General features: G+C 36.6%; 1 protein-coding gene across 1 annotated transcript in view; it reads left to right on the forward strand.

Annotated features, from left to right (window-relative positions):
* The window catches only part of ADAMTS19 (ADAM metallopeptidase with thrombospondin type 1 motif 19), a 251,991-nt gene that overhangs the window by 199,771 nt on the left and 31,310 nt on the right, over positions 1-20,910 (forward strand). Inside the window, exons 16-17 of the mRNA XM_059416340.1 lie at positions 6,627-6,784; positions 10,992-11,145. Of these exons, the coding sequence (XP_059272323.1) occupies positions 6,627-6,784; positions 10,992-11,145 (312 nt within the window). The remainder of the gene's footprint in view (positions 1-6,626; positions 6,785-10,991; positions 11,146-20,910) is intronic.

Here is a 20,910-nt window from a genome sequence, read left to right on the forward strand (position 1 = left end):
AAAAAAATTTAGCAGAAGAAGAGAAAAAAAATGAAAAAGAAAAAATTAAATTAACTGCAAGACTAAAAAATCACAGGGAGAAAGCCATGAGTTCCGTGCTTTGCTTTCTCCTCCTCTGGAGTTCTGCTGCTCTCCTTGGTATTGAAACTGCACTCCTTGGTAGGTGAACTTGGTTTTGGCTGGATTTCTTGTTGATCTTCTGGGGGAGGGGCCTGGTGTAGTGATTCTCAAGTGTCTTTGCCCCAGGCAGAGTTGCACTGCCCTTACCAGGGGCCGGGCTGAGTAATCCACTCGGGTTAGCTTTCAGGAGCTTTTGTTCCTTGAGCGCTTTCCGTAGAGTTCCAGAGGACGGGAATACAAATGGCGGCCTTCTGGTCTCTGGCCCGGAGGAGCCGAGAGCCTGGGGCCCCACTCCTCAGTGTGCCCTCAGAGAACAGTGCCCAGTAACTCCCGTCTGCCTGACCTCCGGCCATGCTCCGAGCTCACCGGCCTGCGACCGGTTCAAGGTAACCCCGAGCTGCAAGCTTACTGTCGGCTCTGTCTCTGTAGCTGGCTTTCCTGTTCTAATTCCCGCAAGCTCTGCAACACTCAGACACCCCCGATCCTTCTGTGACCCTGCTGGACCTGAGGCCACACTGACCCCGCGTGGGCTTCGCCCCGGTTTAGCCTCTGGAGCGATGTCCCTCAGCGGAACAGACTTTAAAAAGTCTTGATTTTGTGCTCTGTTGCTCCTCCGTTTGCCGGGAGCCGGCCCCTCCCCCCAGGGTCTATCTTCCCGTCGCGTTGGATTCACTTCTCCGCCAGTCCTACCTTTCAGAAAGTGGTTGTTTTTCTGTTTCTAGAATTGCTGTTCTTCTTCTCTTCGATCTGCCGATGGATTTGCAGGTGTTTGCAATCTTTAGATAAGCTATATAGCTGATCTCCTGCTAGCTGAAGTAGTCTCAGCCTGCTACTTCTCCGCCATCTTGACTCCTCCCTGTTTTTGTTTTTTGAATAAACATTCCACTTAATCTCTAATTTGCCTGTTTGCTGTATATAGCTCTTTTTTTATACTTAAATGGCCAGTTTAGGATTTACAGTATGCATTTTTAACTTATTACAGTCTCTTTTCAAATTATATGATGCCATTTTGCAGGTAATCTGTGTTCCTTAAAAGTGTATTTCCCTTTACCTGCTTCCCTTACTTTGTGCTATTATGCATATTTCAACATTTCATATAGTCACTTTTTTTTCATATGTCTTAATCACCAAAATAAGTTGTAATCAATTTTGCTTTAAAGTCAATCATCCTATAAAGAACTTATTAATTAAAAAAATATTTATGTATATGTAACCAACATTCTTCATGCCCTCACATAATCCACCATTTCCTCTTGGAGCCATGTTCTTTCAGCCTGAAAAATGTCCTTTCACATTTCTTGTAGAGCATATCTGCTGGTGCTATAATTCCCATATTTTGTTTTACTGACAGTTTATTTGTTTTTCTTCCCTATTTGAAGGATCTTTTCACTAGATATAGAATTCTATATTTTGTTTGCTTATGCTTTATTTTTTTACTCACTTTGAAGGTAATGTTTCATTGTCTTCTGGCTTCTATTAGTTCTGACAGTATATCCAGAAAATTGGTAATCTTTTTTCCCTTTATATATAAAGTGCCTTTTGAAGATTTAAGATTATTCTCCTAATCATTGGATTCTAGCAGTTTGATTATGATGTGGTTTGGTGATCTTTCCTTGCACTTTCCTTTCTTGAATCCCATTGTATTGATTAACACAGTAAGTTTATGGTTTTCATCAACTTTGGAAAAATTTGGGGCATTATGTCTTCAAATAACTTTTTTGCCTACTCCCTGTTCTCTGGGATTCCAGTTCCATCTGTATGAGTCTACCAGGTATTTCCTGTGAGTCACTGATGCTCTGTTCATTTTTTTAAAAGGTTTTATATATTTCTTTGATAGAGAGAGAGTAGAAGGAGGGGGAGGGTGAAGCAGGCTCCCTACTGAGCAGGGAGCCTGATGCAGGGTTCAATCCCAGACCCTGGGATCATGACCTGAGCTGAAGGCAGACATTTTAAAGAACTGAGCAACCCAGGTGCCCCAACTCTGTTTATTTTTTCAGCCTTTGTTTTTCTTTCTGCATTCCATGTAGTTCTAGTCTATCAACTTCCCATCAAGTTCATGGAGTTATTTTGCAATCTCTAATCAGCCCTGAGGCCAATTTAATGAATTTATTGTTTCAGATATTTTAGATTTCTATTCTGAGGAATTTGATTTGCTTATTTTCTTGTAGTTTCTACTTTTCTCTTTAATATTATAGTTTTTTCTTTAAATTCTTGTGCATACTGATCATATATATATATATATATATATATATATATATATATATAAAATAGCTTTTTTAAAGTCATGGTCTGCTGGTTTCATCATCTGTGTTATTTCTGGGTCTCATTTTATTGACAGATTTTTTTTTTTTTTTTTTGCCTGATTATGGGTCACATTTTTTAACTTTTTCATATATCTAGTAATTTTTTGGTTGGGTGCTGGACACTGTTAATGTGAGAGTGCTAGATGACTATTGTTTTTATTTACTGTTGAGCTTCATTTTGTTGGCTTCATTTTGTTCTTTTTATTTACTGTTGAGATTTATTAATTACAGATCAGCTTAAGTTCTTGAAGCTTTTGTGAAGCCTTTGTTGGGCTGGATCTCGAGTAGTCTTTATTCTAAGACTAGTCCAACATCACTTCTAATATGCACATTTTTATTTTATTTTTTTTTAGGTACTCCACTGAAGTCTCTGTAGTATGTTCAGTAGGCTCTATCCTCTCTGAATAGAACTCGTATGTCTTCCAACCCTACATGAGCTCCAGACATTGTATAGTTTCCAGGCTCAATGTAATTGCTCTTTTCCCAGCCTTGAAAAGTCTCACCACACTTATTCACAGCTTGGTATTTAGCCACAGGCTCAAAGGAGCACCTTTGGGGATTTTTAGAGATTGTCTCTGTGCAGCTTCCTCTTCTCCACTATTCCAGAAAACAGATTCCAGATGCCTCAGACAATTTGAACTCTGTTCTCTGTGTGTTCATCTTACTGAAGTCCCCATTGTCTGTGCTCTGCTTGAGTTCCCACTCCCAGAGGTTTGGTCTGGTAAATATCTTCAGGCAGAAAGTCAAGCAATTTAAGACATCACATTTGTTCTTCTCTTGGGGACCTCAGTTCTCTCGCTGTTGTCCAGTGTTGGAAAACAGTTGTATCCTACACTGTTCGGTTTTCTCATTATTTTAATTGCAAGAGATAGTATAGTTCCACTTATTATGGTATGACCAGAAACAGGTTTTCTAAAAACACATTTTTAAGTTAATGGATTAAAAACAAAAACACAGAACAAGAAAAAAACACTTAGTGTATTGGTTCTTCTTCATATTTTATTAAACTTATAAATTATGTGAGTTTTCAGGTACGTATGCGTATGCCATTTGGGGGGAAATACTGAATTGCAGAAATATCGATTGAATCTAAACATTATACTATAGCCATCCCCAGAAGGATTTTTTATTAGAAGGCAATTTTATTAGAGATTTTCAGGAAATACTCCTTTATAATTGTGTCCTGAGTGTATGTTGAAACACAGAAAAATTATGGAATTATACTGGCCACAGTTACAAATCTAAACCAAAAAGATTTCTTAGAACATTTCATAGATTTCAGAGAAATACAATGAAATATTTTACCTTTTAGGCAAAATCACTTTTTTTCATCAGTTTAGCATTATCTGATGTATATCCATTTGTAGGTAGTAAAAGCTATTCTCAAAGTGTTACATTTTCTGTCAACATATTACCCCCTCAAGTTTAAAATTCAAGTTAAAAATGAATACTTATATATTTTTCATAAATCTGAAAATACACATACTTAATATTTTATTAAAACATTATGCTTTATGTGCAGTACCTGGAGATCTTTTTCGGTAGAAATTAAGATTGATAAGGTAAAATTTCAATAATTTTATGAATATGTTACTTATAATAATGGGAATATCAGCCCCAGAAAAATCCCTCAGTGGACCAGAAACACTATAATAAACCATTAATAATTTACTTTGTTAATTTAAATTTTAAAACACAAATGACTAATAAGCAAATGAAAAATATCTTTAGCCTTAGTAGCAATTAAACAAGTTTTTTTTAACCTACATAGTTCATAATTTAATTCCTAGTATTTTTTCCTCACACGTGTTCTTTTGCTAGTCTTTCCCTTTGCACTATTGTCATACCCCCATTTTCTCATCTGAGAAGCCCTACGTCATACCTGACACTTCTTTCACCTGCAACAACAAGTCATCACATTTTATCAATTTCACTCCTAAATGCCTCTTTATATTTTTCTCCAGTACCTGAATCCAAGCTACCATAACTTTCTGTTGGGTTACAATGATCTCCTGTCTTTGCTATCCAAATTTACCCCACATGCAGTCCATGTCTTTACACTATTGTTCAAAAACTTTCATAGCTTTGTATTTTTTCTTTGGGAAAAAAGCCCTAAAAAAGTGGCTTCTAAGAAGGTATTAAAAAAAAAAGCCCTTGTTCAAAGTATGAACAAGGTCCATAAGATCTGGTGATCCCTTACTTCAAAAACTTTCATAGCTTTGTATTTTTTCTTAGGGAAAAAAGCCCTAAAAGTGTGAACAAGGTCCGTAAGATCTGGTGATCCCTTACTTCTCCAGCCTCATCTCATCATGATTCACTTTGGTACATCTGGCATCCTGCACACTTGCTCTCTGATTCTCACCAAGCTGTGATCTTTAAGAACTTCCCATTTGTAGCTCCCTCAGTCCTGAATGTTCTCTCTCCACTTTCTCTTTTGCCCTGGCTTCCAGCCTCAGGAAATGATGTCGTTCAAAGTTTTTCTTTCTTTTTTTTTTTTTTTTAAAGATTTTATTTATTTATTTGTCAGAGAGAGAGAGAGCAAGAGCGACCACAGGCTGAGTGGCAGGCAGAGTCAGAGGGAGAAGCAGGCTCCCCGCAGAGCAAGGAGCCCGATGTGGGACTCGATCCCAGGACGCTGGGATCACGACCCGAGCCGAAAGCAGCTGCCCAACCAACTGAGCCACCCAGGCGTCCCCAAAGTTTTTCTTCATTCTTCCCACACAGGTTCCAGCAAATTCCAGTTAGATTATAAATTCCATAAAGGCAGAAAACATATTTATAACTGTTAATTTTGGAAGGTGCAAGGACTTTGAATATTTCCTACTTTATACCTTATAGGTTAATAAGTAATTATTCAGTCATGATGAAATGTTTTCATGAAAAAGTGGCTTCTAAAAAAGGTATTCAAAAATGCTACTCTCAATGACTGTTATGCAAGCCTGTATTGGTGCAACCTTTGTGAAAATCAATTTGAGATTGTTTTTCAGTCTTTAAACGTTCTATTTATTTGGCTCTGTAATTCCAGATCTGGGAATCTATCCAAGGGAAATAATCAGATACACATAGAGCTAGTATACAGTGTATTTATCTGAGCATTATCTATAATATAAAAACTGGGAAACCTTCAAATAGTCAATAAATGGAGATTGGCTTTGATGATATTTAGGAAGATTTACTGGCTTCAGTTTTCAAAATATTTTGATAGCATTATGACATAAAAATCCTCATGTAGATGTATCTTAGAATGAGAATTCTCTTATATGGAAGAGCCTGGAAGTTTAATTTAGGCAAATAAAATCATTTGAAACAAAGTAAGAAGGAATCCTTAGTTTAAAATGGTAATTATGACATCTCACTTTCTTGTCACTTGTCATGAATCTTATTTAAATAGTAGCAAAGATGAGATCAAAGAAAAAAGAAAAAATTCATGTAGGTAAACAAAGTTATTCCGTAAAATCCCGTGTAAGTGAGGGCTGTTTATAGATGAGAATTAGCATTTATCTTCCATTCTTGTTAATCACAAACATGATATTCCAGGGTCCTGAGTTCTGTTTATAAAACAAACACATTTTATGTTTGAATTGTTTTGTAATGAAAATAAGTCTGTCATCCTGATTTGTTTGCTAACATACTTTTTAATGACCTTTCTTTAATCACTTTTTCGGGTGGCATGGGACACACAGAGAATATATAGTGTCAACATCCTTTATAGGATTACCGCATAGACAACAGACACACAGAGTCTTTTTTTTTTGTTGTTGTTAAGTTTTTATTCCTAGGTAATCTCTACACCCAAAGTGGAGTTCAAACTCACCACCCCAAGATCACGAGTCATGCTTTCCCGACTGTGCCTGCTGGGTGGACACTATGTCTTAAGACATAGTCTTAAGATAATAGTTTGTTAAAGAACAAATCATTATGGGGCAGAATATGGGTTACAGATGTCACATGTCCATAGGAGGCTGGAAGAGGCCACGATAAACGTGGTACCATAGCTGTAGACAGTGCCAGGAGGGAAGGCGAGCTCATGGCATGTGCTCTGTGTTCTTCCCTATGGAGGAGATGCCTCATGTCTTACACCGGGGAGTGTTAACCTGTTAGCTTAGAAATAAGTGAACTGCTTCTATTAAATCATGGGAAGTGGATATTGATTAATGATGCTAACTTGTTCAGCTGTCGTAATATTTTTGAACCTCTTTCTAGCTCTACGAGACGCTGGAAAGCAGTCTATTAATAGTGACTGGAAGATTGAGCACTCAGGAGCTTTCAACTTAGCAGGCACTACTGTCCATTATGTAAGACGAGGCCTCTGGGAGAAGATCTCTGCCAAAGGACCTACTACGTCACCTTTACACCTCCTGGTATGAAGGGATCAATGATAATATTGCATAATCAACTTCCGTGTCCAAAGCCATTCCCACTGTACCTTCTCTGATCTTTTTTCCAAGTTTGAATTGTCAGGTAGACATTGAAAATCATTGAAGGGGGAGGGGCGTTTAGGTTTTCATTTTAATGTGTTTTAAATCATGGAGTCAAACCAGAAGTTATTGCAAGAAGGGCAAGACATTTTAGGGAATTAATTCACAGACTCAGAGTAGAAGGGAATTGTCAGGCAAAAAGGAGCCCATTTTTTTCAAGAAGAACAGTTTTGCCAGCAGCGTCTTCGTGACTCACTAGCAAGAGCAGGTGTCTGTAAAGACGGTGTTATATACTCTGGCAGCTCATAGCATTTCAAGCATCCATGGCATGGGCATTTTCTGAATCTGCATAAAATGCCTTTGATAAAATGATACCGTCCCTGGGAAAAGCTTTGGTAAACTTACCTAACAACACATCCGATTTCCCTCTTTTGTTTTCTCACTGGTTGCATTGATTCCTGCAAAGAAGTATGAAAGTTGGAATCTTCGGGATGATACCCCTTCACTGTGTAGTAGAAGAGTAGGTATGAGGCAGGACAGAGAATGAAGGAAGCGGAGCAGTGGGGTTCCGCCTCCAAGCTGGTGGCAGGTTCCTGTGCTCCTCTCGACCTTGAACTTTGCAGTCCGCAGTAATGGCTCAGGAGCCTGAGGGCTGACTGCACAGCTGGCGTGTTCCCCATCCTAGTGGCAGAGTCTGAAATTCAGACACTTCAACACCTCCTTAAGTCCACACATAAAAACAACTCTAAAACACGATCAACTGACTGTTTATTTGGAGTGTGGTGTGCCACATTATTTAATATCACTGCACAATTCGAGTTGAATTTGTCTTCAATTGGAGACATCTGTGTTGCTGGTCTGGGAGCCAGAGTTCAAATCACATATCAGCCCATTTGCTTTTCCTGCTTTCTGAATGTGCCTGCAGATCACCTAGGATTCTTATTAAAATGCACATTCTGATTCATTTGGTCTGGGAGGGACCCAAGATCTGCATTTCTAACCAGCTCCCAGTTGATGTCACTACTGTCGACCACATTTCAGATCACAGTTTTTTTATAGAACTATGTTCGCGGGCCTGATTGACAGGAATGAAGGGAGCAAAGGGAGATGCATGGGAACCTTCTGCTCCAAATATTCATCATAATGATAATACATCCCATTCGCTGAACACTGAGCCAGAGACTGTTCACGAGCATTTTGCATTCATGACAGCATTCAGTCCTCACGGAAACACTGTGTGCTGTGTATTATTATTTCTCCAGTGTATGGATTAAAAAAAAAAAAAAATCTCAGCATGAAAAAGTTAAGTAATGTGCATAGTGTCTCCCAGGAAGTTATTTAGCTGTGAATAAACCAGGTGTTAATCAGTCCTTTATGCTGCCTCTCCTGACGGAAAGCTCAGATCTAAGTGCTTTACTGCAGACAACGTGGGATCCTAAGTATACACATACTTTCAATAATTGTGTTCTTCATCTCCTCACGGTTCCTTTGGATCCTATTCCTTGATTTGAACTGGAAACTCCACTCTGTGCCTTGTGCCATCTGGAGAAAGAAAAAAAAAATGACTAAACAAACATTGTATGACCAATATTTGGCTCTTTCCATGACTGGGTCACTTATAATAACAACATTATCAACAACAATCATATTTTTAAGGATGGGGTTAGCAGAGAAGGCCTTTGGGTGACCTGCCTTATATGAATGTAACCTACATTTTTTTTTTTTTTTTTAATGGAACAAGATGGGAGCTCTTTATGGTGCCTTTAATTCAAAATCTTTAAACAGTATGTGAGACCTCAGTGCTGGGCCTGGGAGTCTCCTTGCTGCAGAATCCTTAATCTGACTGGTAATTACCAAGGTTTTTCCTGGAAGCATGAAGCATAATTAAAATCAGTGAACTATGTCTAAAAGAAGGCATCTATGTGACCTGGATTTATTCAGTAATCCAAGGGAAACTGCACTTCTAAGATATTTTTCGTTAATGACTATTACAGATTGAAAGCCGGTACTGAACTTTGAAAGGCAATACCTTTTGCTGCCATGTTTCACTGTGTGCCCCTCCACGGTAACACGGTCACACTTTCCTTCTTGCAGAGCTCTACTGCCAAAGTCGAATGGTTTAAGAAAGAGCTAATGATTTTGTGGCCAATATCTTTATTTGAAGTGGCGTTAGGTATTCAAGGACAATCTAAAGTTCTATCAATGAAAAGGTAGTTTTTTAAGGAAAAATAGACGTGTTTTCATTAAGTTAAAGAAGTTGGCAAATAGCTATAATTTATGTTATTTTTATCAATTTAAAAACTATGTAATAGTCTGGTTATGTCCATAAATGAGATAAGTCAATCTCTCTCTCTTTTTTAACTTATTTAGCTGGAGGTCCCTTATAACTGGCAACATCAAATGAGATATTTAAGGCCAAAATAAGCACTGTGATGTACTTAGAATTAGTACCCCAGTATGTTATATATATGTGAATATGAAAACTATTATTTTTATTGTTGATAGAGCTGATTTAAAGTTCCATTATATTAGTTCCCAAATCCACATATAAAAATATATATATCTTAGCATTTCTGTTGATATATTGAGCAGAGTATTGAGATAAAGAAGCAAAGAAAACTAACCCTGTACTCATGTCCTGTTTTCCACACTGAGCTTTAACTAAGAATTACCTGTCATTATAATTACCTTGATGGTGGGGTGCCTGGGTGGCTCAGTGGGTTAAGCCTCTGCCTTCGGCTCAGCTCATGATATCAGGGTCCTGGGATTGAGCCCCGCATCGGGCTCTTTGCTCAGTGGAGAACCTGCTTCCCCGCTTTCTGCCTCCCTTTCTACCTACTTGTGATCTCTTTCTCTGTCAAATAAATAAATAAAATCTTAAAAAAAAAAAAAACTACCTTAATAGAGGTTTATGTCACACAAAGTTCTTTTTTTTTTTAAGATTATTTATTTATTTATTTGAGAGAGAGAGAGAGAATGAGAGAGAGGGGGGCGTGTCGGAGGGAGCAGACTCCCTGCTGATCAGGGAGCCCAATGTGGAACTCAATCCCTGGATTCCAGGATCATGACCTGAGCCAAAGGCAGTTGCTTACCCAACTGAGTCACCCAGGTACCCCTCAAAGTTCTTGAACAATTTAACAGAATTTAAATCTAGATATGTTTTTATGCATGATATTGTATTACATAGATTGCTTTCCTGAATCCTCAGATTCATAGAAGTGATATAGTCCATGGCATTGTTTGACATGTTTTCTGCAAATGTGTTTATAAAGGAACATACATTCTCATTTGTTCTTTCGTTTAAAATGAATATACTTCAGGCATTATTTCTTTCACTTAAAATAGATCTGATTATTACCCATGCATTCCTAAGCTTGGCCCTGGGTACCAGGGGACAGCAAAACAAACACGGTCCCTGCTATGGGTTAGTGCATTGTGGCCCAAAGTTCAGTCATTCTCAGATACTTTTCGTTGTTTATTGCATTGTGGACATATGTGTACGTAACTGTACCATTGTTAAGTTAGTATTTAACAGTTCATTTGAACATAAATTTCTTTTCAAATGAAATGATCTTTCCTACAAAAGGAAAATTAATAATCTTGCCAAAACTGAAAATTAACAGTAAGCAACATGGAAAAATATCATTGTCCTCTGGTCAGTTAGATGTTCTCTACCTTCTGGAGAGTGAAGTGATTCACACAGCCTTGTATCCTCTTCCTCTACTGACACACGGACTCACTATCCATGGTGCTGTTTTATGAGTGGAAAGGCTACATTTGATGTTAGATTGTGGGTTATATCTTGATGTTAGATAGGATAGATAATCCTTTCCTCTCTAGTAAAGTCATTGTCGACATGTATCATACTTTGGGAAACTGCCTGGTCCATTCATCAACTTGAAAAACCATGACCTGGTATCTCCGACCTCATTCAGGTGGGCCATTTGTCAAAATGTCTTTAGCTCAGAGGTTAAATGTGTAACTCCAGTCTTTGCAGAAGTATGTCACTTTGAAGATTCCAGTAATTTCACAATTCTACATGCACACCATGCAACAAACATTTTAAGGTATCCATATCCTTGGTATTATACTTAACATTGTCTATGCTCTCCTTTAACCTTGCTGCCTTTATCATTTTCACTTATTATAGGTGCTGCTATTTCAGGACCAGAATTACGGTCTTCACTATGAATACACTATCCCATCAGACCCTCTTCCAGAGAATCAGAGCTCAAAAGCACCTGAACCCCTTTTCATGTGGACACACACAGGCTGGGAAGATTGTGATGCCACATGTGGAGGAGGTGAGGGATTTTCTAGCATTTATCTTATCTTATCAAAACAGCAGCTATTTTCTGATTAATTCTTGATCATTAAGGCACATTTGCAACTCCTTATCTGAAATTCCAAACTCCTTAAAGGATTGGAAACTGAAAGTTTTTTGTGACAAGTGTGGTGCCTAAATGCCTGAACTGTGTATGAATTAAGTTAAAGAAAGGCCATTTACAGTTAATCACTGCATTACTTTGCATAAATATTAATGTATTGGTTTATAGGGGCTGCTCAAGGCACCACACAGTATATATGTCCTTTTATATCTACTTTCTGTATTAACTTTTTATTTTTATAGAATCTTCAAAGTTCTAACTTCCAGATACATCTACCTACAAGAATTATAGCTCTGCAGTAAATACAAAGGTGCTATGAAAGAGTAATATCGGGCTTGCTTCTGTGCCATTTGCGTATTAGTTTGAAAAGACAGAGCACCTGAAGAAAATAATTTAATGCCCCTTGTTCCTCCATTTTGTTTCTTCAAAAGTGTCCATCAACTATTTTTGATAAATAGAGATGTATTCTGAAATCTCACTCAAAGATTTTAGATTTTTTTTTGTATTAGAAGTTAGCAGGTAAATAAAACCAAATTGCTTCAGCATAAAATGTGAGATTAGCAAATCATTTAATCCTGGAGTCCCAGAGATTAAATTGATCATCACTTACTCTCAGAACCAGTTAGGTCAAGGCAAGATCTCAGGGCATGGGGCTCCCAGCTTGCCTTTTTATCACATATGTCAGCAGCATAGTACTTCATTTGTGTTTTGCACTTAATAACAGACTTTTTATAGCTCTTGAGTAATAACTTCCTTCTAAAATTATTTTAAAATATTTACCTATTGAAAATTATTTTTTAAATATTATATATAATATATATAAAACATATATAATATAAACTAGTTTTATAACATATATGTAACATATTGCATGTATGTATATGTTTATATTATATTGCACAATATATACATAATAGATATGCAATGTACATATATATGTTACATGTATATTATATATACAATTTTATAATACATAAATAATATAAACAAACTAGTATATATAGTATATAATATAAATAACATAATTATATAATGTATATATATATCATGTATTGTACATATACATATATACATATAATATACACATAATATATATAATATATAAGATAACAATATATAATATAAACTAGTATATATAATATATAATATAAACTCATTTATAACACATGTCTGTATATATAACAAAAACAAACTAGTTTATAGTACACATATTATATATTATATGTTTATATAATATATTATATTATATATTTATGTATGATATATATTGTTTTATACATGTATAATATACACATATTTAATGTATAATATAATGTGTAAATATAATGTATGTGTATAATATGTGTATGTGTATAATATAAACTAGTTTGTACAGAAGTTTTGTTCTCTAGGCAAAGAAACTATTGATACACATACCCTAAGTGTGCTGTAGCAAAGCGGGGGAAAGAGTACACAGTAGACTAATGTTTGGGGGAGAATGTTTGGGGAAAATGAATCAGAAAATATACAGTATAAGTAAGTAACATAGTATAAAATTGTGATGATAAAAATTAAGCAAGAGTGAGAAATAAATATGGGTTTGGAGTTGGGAGAGGGTAGGTGCAGAATATAATGATCCGAAAGGTCTCAATGAGGAGATCACACTGATTTAAAATCTACAGCGAGTGCGGATGGGCACCACCTATGAGGGTAACTGGTGAGAGCAAGTCCCAGGCAAAGGCTCTGAGGCAGGAGTAAAGCAAGGAGTAGTAAGAATGCTAGTATGACCTTCCTTTATTGAGTGATGTGAGATACCATTGGAGGATTTGAATAAAGGAGTGATTTGTTCTGGTTTTATGTTTTTAAAAGTTATTTCCATTTCTGCATTGAGAGTAGATGGGAAAAAGAGAAAAGTAGAAGTAAAGAGATCAGTTAAGAAGTTACTACCGCAGTCCAAGAAAGAGATGATTGTAGTCTGACCCCAGTGTTAGCAGAGGAGGTGGGGGAAGTGGTCAGGTTCTGTATATTTTTGAAAGTAGAACTAACAGAATGTGTTGAAAGACTAGATGTGGAGTGTGAGAGAAATAAAGATGCCAGGGATTGACTGTGATGGTTTTGGCCAAGCAACTGGTAGGATGGAGTCACCATCACCTTACCTAGGAAAGCCTGTGGGACAGCAAGATTAGGAAAGAGTTTGATTTCCAACAGAAGTTTGAGATCCCTTTTGGACATCTAAGTGTGATCAAGTATGATATATAAGTTAAGTAGTCAAGAGAGAAGGTCAGAGATAGAAAATATATGGATGATATCTTCAAACACTGACTAAATCACGTCACCTAAGAAGTGAGTGAAAAGAAAGAGAAGCTACTAAAGGATTGAGCCTTGGGACACTCTACCATTTAGACATCAGAGAGAGAAGAAACCAGCAAAGCAGATTAAAATGAGTAGCCACCAACACAGGAGAGGCAGGCAGAAGAGAATGCTTTCCTGTAAAGCAAGTGAGAAAGTGTTATAAGAAGGAAGGAATGATCATCTCCATCAAAAGCTTTAAAGTCAAAAATAATGTGGACTGAAAATTGACTATTACATTTAAATATATTTATTATATTTTAAAATGTGTTTATTGCATTTAAACACCTTTATTGTAAGATTTATTTATTTATTTTTAGATTTATTTATTGTATCTAAATATATTTATTAGATCTATTATATTTGAAACATAGAGGTCAATGATGACCTTGTCAAAAATAATTTTAATGAAGTTTTTGGCTCAAAAAGATTAAATGAAGTGGATTCAAAAGAAAATTGAGAGAAGGAGAGTATATGGGACACACTTCGCTCCTGAGGATATAGAGTAATTACAGCAGAAGGATGTCAAAATTACTCTAGCAGTTTAAAAAAAATTTTATCTGTCATCCTTTCCATGGTGACATTTTCAAAGGCCAGGTTTCTCTTGGGCCCCCATATTGCCAAGTGATATGGGAATCCTCTGCTTTCCTGTCTCCTCCTCCTAAGCCTCTCATACACCCTCAGAGTCCCATTCTTCACTGATGCTAGAGGCCATTTGACTTAGGGGGTCCTGCTTCACATCCTCTATCTAAATAAAAAACGAAAACACAAATGGAAACAAACACATTTAAAATGAAATTCTTGGGTGACTAGGTGGCTAGGTTGGTTAAGTGTCTGCCTTCAGCTCAGGTCCTGACCCCGGGGTCCTGAGATAGAACCCCGCATCAAGCTTACTGCTCAGTGAGCCTGCTTCTCTCTTTCCGTCTCCCTGCTGCTCCCCCTTCTTGTGCTCTCTCTCTCTCTGTGTCAAATAAATAAATAAAATCTTTAAAAATAAATAGACAAAATGAAAATGAAAATCCATATGGTTAGAATTTTCTTGTTAATATAACTGAGACAAGAAAGACCAGCCCCCATCCAATGGTGTGCTGTGGGGAAATGGAGTGATAAAAAGGTTGAGTTCTTGGTATAGCACTGAAAGGCAATTATTAAAATCTGTTTGTATTTAAAGTCTAGACAGGAAAATGTTTGCCCCATAAATTTTGTTTGCCTCGTTTTTTTCATGCTTTTGTAATTGCTGTCTAATAGGAGCTACATTAGAAGTAAACATACAGAATTTATTATCAATCTTCATTTTGAACAAACAAATTTGGGGGATTCACATTTTTTTCCCAAAAATCACATCATTTACAACGTAGAATATGTTTTTCCAGTTGCCAAACTTTAATGAACAGAGGTTTGCTATAAATTTTTTAAGTTCCAGAGTCAGAAGGGCTTTTAGATAGTTTTAAGCATAACTGCTTAATTGTTAACACAAGAAAATTTAAATGCATACAGATTCAGTGACTTCTCAAGGCCACATGCCCAGTGTGGGTAGAGGTCACGTTAGAATCCAGGACTCCTAACTTCAAATCATCTCTCCTCCTCACACCTCATACTTCCTTCAAGAGCAGCTCAGAGGCTTCATGTCATTTCTTTTCACAAAATAGGGCATGTTCCTTAGAGATCATATAAATTTTGTTTGGATTCAGAGAGATGTTTTATTTAAACTGTTTGATAAAAATTTAGATGTGTCCCTATTTTTTATTTCAAATGCATTATTTTGTAAAATAGTCCTAATTAGACACAACCTTTATATGATTTACACTTGAATAGACCTTCTCTTTCAAATCTGTTCCATTGTGTTTAGTCAACAGTTCTCAATTATCTCTGACAATGTTAATAGGGTACATACTCCTTTCAGTGCCAAAATATTTCTGGGCTTTTGGATATTATTTTCCTTTGCAGTTCATAAATAAAGCGGATGGACAGGATTTCAAGAATCGCATCACTTCTAACTTCATATTGTCCATTTTATAGCCAGAGTTTATAATCTTTCAGCATATACATGAATTAGAGGAAAGTGAGTTCAAAGCACAGAACATTGGAAACAGATTTGTACAAAATTTATCTTCAACAGCAGAAAGAAGTAGTGGCACTATTTTTTTTTAAGATTTTATTTATTTATTTGACAGAGAGAAAGAATGAGATCACAAGTAGGCAGAGAAGCAGGCAGAGGGGGAGGGGGAAGCAGGGGATGTGGGGCTTGATCCCAGGACCCTTGGATCATGACCTGAGCTGAAGGCAGAGGCTTAACCCACTGAGTTACCCAGACACCCCATATTGGCACTATTTTACTTCACAGGACTATATGAAGCAAGAGCAAATAAAATACCACACAGCAATATAAGATTTCAATGTTTGACATATTATTTTTTGGATTCTGTTGTAAGGCATAGACTGCCTGCAATAAGTGGGAAAAAAAATTTTTTTAAAGATACCTACTGTCATGTAGCTAAATTTTTATTGTAATAATCTTTAACATCAGAATGGCAAACTCTTTTAGAATGAAAAGCCGAACTAAAGTTAATTCACTGCATTTGAATTAGTTTTATTAGTATCAGTTATTGTAAGATATGCAAAAGCCTTTCAGAAGGAATATTTTTAAATATCGAATGGAGGTTGGTGATCTTAGGAAAATTTTTCCAACAGTATAACATATGCAAGCTTTTTGGCACTGTCTTCTCACATTTTAATGATAGTTTTAGAATGATTTGAAAGGATATATATCATTCTGTATTTTAGCATTGGCCGTTTAAATTAGTCCTTTTACTTTCAAATGGCTTAAAATGTATTTGGGAAATAAATATTTATTTTGCATTGGTGTTCTAAAGCATCTAAAAACTCTTTGAAGGGATGTTTTAAATTTATCTTGGCACCTCAGAAGTATGGTTCACCGGATAAAGTTCTTTTTGACATGAAAGACCTGTTTTAAGTGATCTTGGTCTTCAGAGGCATTTAAAACTTATCATTTCATGGTATCTGAGTGTCATGCGTTGAATAAGCATTTCACAGTACGGCATATAGTAACTGTATTACTCTGGAGTTTATTTTGAGCTGGTGAAGAGATTAGTGATATAAACCTAGAGTAAGAGCCCCAAAATTCAGTAATCTTTTTTGAAATAAATGAATAGCATGCTTCTAGGAAATCTAAATAGATACAGTTTGAAAGGGGAAGAAATAAGCCAACATCCCACATTCTTCCCTTTAGTCCAGACCCAACCAGCTGAAGACCCTCACTTTGTTGGCCTTATATTGTGATATCCTTTAGACATGGGTTTCCTTGTGCATGAAGGGATTCTAAGGAGGATCCAAGCCTTTAGATCGAGGATGAGGGGACATATCTGAGGAGGACACACCCCCTATCATTTTGCCAGCAGGGTTTGTTTCCATTGTCCATTTTAAAGGCATATTGCCATTGCCTACACCATAATAAATGTTATTACCTGATGAAAATGCACCAAAATATATTTTTTCAATACTACTTTCTTTAATAAGAACATTTTTATATTAATGCAAACTCTTTATAAACTTGAGTTTTAATATGTACATAATTCATTAGCTGAAAATGCCATAGATAACTATCCCCGTAATTGGTCATTTGTTTTGCAAATGATTTTCACCTTTTTAGGAAATAGTCTTGAGATGAACCTCTTAGAACACAAAGCACTTTGGCCTTGACTTACATTCTTGTACTTCACTCGTTGATTCCTTTACCAATGCCTTCTATGCATTCACTATTTCTGAGTGGCCCAATGATGAGTGCTTTCTGCTTTTAGAAGATTCACTGTTCATTTAGTAGGCATCAGCTAATAATAAAATCACTGTGCAGAGTGATATGGGAAGATGTAGAAATTATTCCAGGGATATGCATACGTGCAAAGGCACTGAGGTTTATGAGAATGTTTATTTCTAGGGTTCAAAATAGGAGGATCAAGGAATGAGAGATACTTTGGCCCTTTTTTCACTTCTTTATAGAAAGAAGTTAGTGCATGAAGATTCCTGAGTGTTATGCTAGCACTCGAGTGAAATTTGTCTTGAAAGTTATGGGATACCATTAAGCTGTTTATGTGCATGAAAATGATGAGGTCAGGTTGGGTTATATATTGGGTGTTGTAAACAATACAAAATAAAAATATTTTCACTAAAAAGGATGAAATAGTCATTTTAACATTAAACCTAAGTCCTGAGGGAAAATTTTTATAGAAATATCAAAAAAAAATGGCTAAGAATTATATGGCATGCATAATTTTGGGAGACATCCAAGTTAAAATATGTATGCTTTAAAAAAACCTGCATTTTACATATTTCTAAGAAGTGCTCAGAAAAAAGCCCGTCATTCTCATTAAAAAACAGTTACTTTGGGGGACGCCGGGGTGGCTCAGTTGGTTAAGCAGCTGCCTTCGGCTCAGGTCATGATCCCAGCGTCCTGGGATCCAGTCCCACATCGGGCTCCTTGCTCAGCAGGGGGCCTGGTTCTCCCTCTGCCTCTGCCTGCCATTCTGTCTGCCTGTGCTCGCTTTCTCCCCCTCTCTCTCTGATAAATAAATAAAATCTTTAAAAAAACAAAAACAAAAACAGTTACTTTGGTTTCACTTATTTGCTGGCTATTGTTAGTTTGATAGAAAATAAAGAAATACATAATTTGAGGGAAAATTATAAAGACAAATGAATATATATATAGTCTTCGTCCTATAGAGGTTCAGAATTTTATTTAAAATTTGTGGTGTCCATTAAGATAGAGGGGATTTCGATGCTGTCTATTGAAACAATGAACACACTCCCAAGAACTTGTTTATTTATGATGCCAGTTTGAGAAATGTGATCTACATGGCTAGAACATATTTTTATTAAAAATATCCATTTCTTGGGGTTAAATACTATCTGAGACTGGAAAAGAAGGCACCCCATCTAATATCTAGTCTTCATCAAGTATCTTCAGAGAACAACAAAAGAGTCAATACATAAAAATCACCCTTCATTTTCAGATTGTGCCCATTACTCGGTAATGAGACCAATTGCATAATGGTTATGTTCTTTTATTCCCAATTGTATTCAGAACATCGAAACTGATTTCCCCAATGCTTGTTTAATGGGAATGACCCTGAGGTGAAGTTAATTGCCATAAAGCAAATAATACACTGTCAACAGCATGCACTCCTTCTGGTTCAGGCAGAAAGCCAGTACTTCATCACTCTCTGCCCGTCCCTAGGTTCCACAATATTGAATGTATTGTAAATACTGCTCCTAGATGCTAGAATGGAAATTTCCTGTGTTGGCTGAAACATAAAAATATATAAAAGAAAAAAGTCAAACAATAACATTTCCATATGGCTTTACAATCTAGTTGTATTTTCATAGGCATGGTGTGCCTGTAGATGGGCAATAGGTTTCATCCCTCCAATTCTGTTGGTTTCATTCAATGAAATTTTTAAAAAGTAGAGCCAGGCTTATCCTATCAGCTAAAACATGTGTGATGTGAACTTCCTTGCTACACTGTGGATGGAGAAGTCCCAATTCACAATCATATGCCTCTCTACTGTCTTAGAACACAGGTGATTCCTGAAACAACACAGGTATCTGTGTCTCTTTTGACATATCAACACTTACACTTAAAGGATTTTTTTCAAGAGCTTAACATGTTAGCTCTAGGGTAGTAACCAAAGTTATGTATTTTCATTAAAAAATGCTGTGTAATTAGTCCTGAGTTATTCACCTCATGACTACCTATATGTTCAGCAAAACGTTTCTGGATAATGTCTGTTGGTCATTTTTTTGTAGTGTAGTTGGCAGGAAAACCACTATTTAAGTTAGTTTAGGCAATTCCATCTATAATGCAAAAGAGTGTTTTATGAACTGGAAGGTGTTAAATTAGATATTAGAGCTAACATTTATATTTGATGAGAATAATGCATATGTTAATCCTCCTTTAAAGTAGGCATCATCAGAATGTAGAAGTTGTACTGAACATCTGTTAACATTATACAGAATTTTTACAATATCTATTTAGTATGTGCATTGGGTCATAAGGGAGCCCCTGGAATGTAGGAAACTAGGAGGAAGTTAACCAAAATCCTGGTCCCAATTTTTTACACTAAAGTAACTCATTACCTCGTGAGGCTGGTTTTTCTCTGTGAAAGAATGAACATAAGCCATGTCTGTTTTTTCTGCAGTTTATTTAAAAACTGAAATTGGTAGGTATTGAACACTTCTTATGCGTAAAATTTGATGCCGCACTCCTCCCCTTCTTGACCGATCAGGGGAGAACTTGGGCAACCCCTAAGAATTTACCCCGGGCATGAAATGTGGCCTCTTCTCTGCCAGTTCCCATCAGCTTGCCTGCCTGTGTGGGGTGCACAGAGCAGGCTTAGAGGACTTCCAAGTGGAGATGTTCATTTACGTAAGCAACTAGCCATAAAGTCCTACAATTCATCCGCCGTTCTCTTTGCCAATCTGGGAAAGGACCCTTTACCTACCTGGCACCCTGTTGTCTCAGTTGAGCACCCATAGAATAAGTTGCATTGCACCAGACCTGGAATTCTCCAGATAGGGCATAATTGGCCAACATTGTGCTGCCTGAAGATAAAACTAAGTGGTTTTAATAACATAGTATGCAATAATCAGAGTTATGATTATTAGTTACTACACACACATGGCGAGGAAGAAAGAAAGGAGAGAAGTAGTCATTTTTTTGAAGGCTACAAATTGTCCTGGGACTGTGCCCCAGTGTTGTTGAGTGGCAAAGGAAGGAAAGGTCCTAAACCTATACCTGCTCTTCTGCCTTCTTCACCCTGTTGCTTCTTCCCATCCCCCATTCAGGTCAGAGCAGAAGATACTTAAAAACTATTCAAAGTAGCCCTCTCTCTACATTCTTTCTTTCCTTCTTCCTTGACACCAGCCTTCCCGCTCTGTTAATTAGAGGACAGAGTGACTTCTCTGCTACCAGCCCCGGCTGTGATATTTGGCACAAGCGGCATGAATACTCTGAGCTTCCTAATTATCACGGCATGGCAGTCATCGAACCCTAACTAATGGCCTTGCAGTAGAGACCCAAAAGACTTGTGATTATTTTCCTAATCCTTCATGACCCATCTGGCTTTAAAATTGTTAGTTGATTTAATTACTTCATAATGCCAATCAGTTAAATTAGATTATGAAATCTTATATAGATATTTAGACTCTTGTAGAGAAAGAGAATTAGCACATGTGTAATAGGCTCTTTAGGTGGAAGATAAAAATCTTGTCAAGTAGAGAAAGAGAATTAGCACATGTGTAATAGGCTCTTTAGGTGGAAGATAAAAATCTTGTCAAGTA

This window comes from Mustela nigripes, chromosome 12, assembly GCF_022355385.1.
Source record: "Mustela nigripes isolate SB6536 chromosome 12, MUSNIG.SB6536, whole genome shotgun sequence".
NCBI lineage: Eukaryota > Metazoa > Chordata > Mammalia > Carnivora > Mustelidae > Mustela > Mustela nigripes.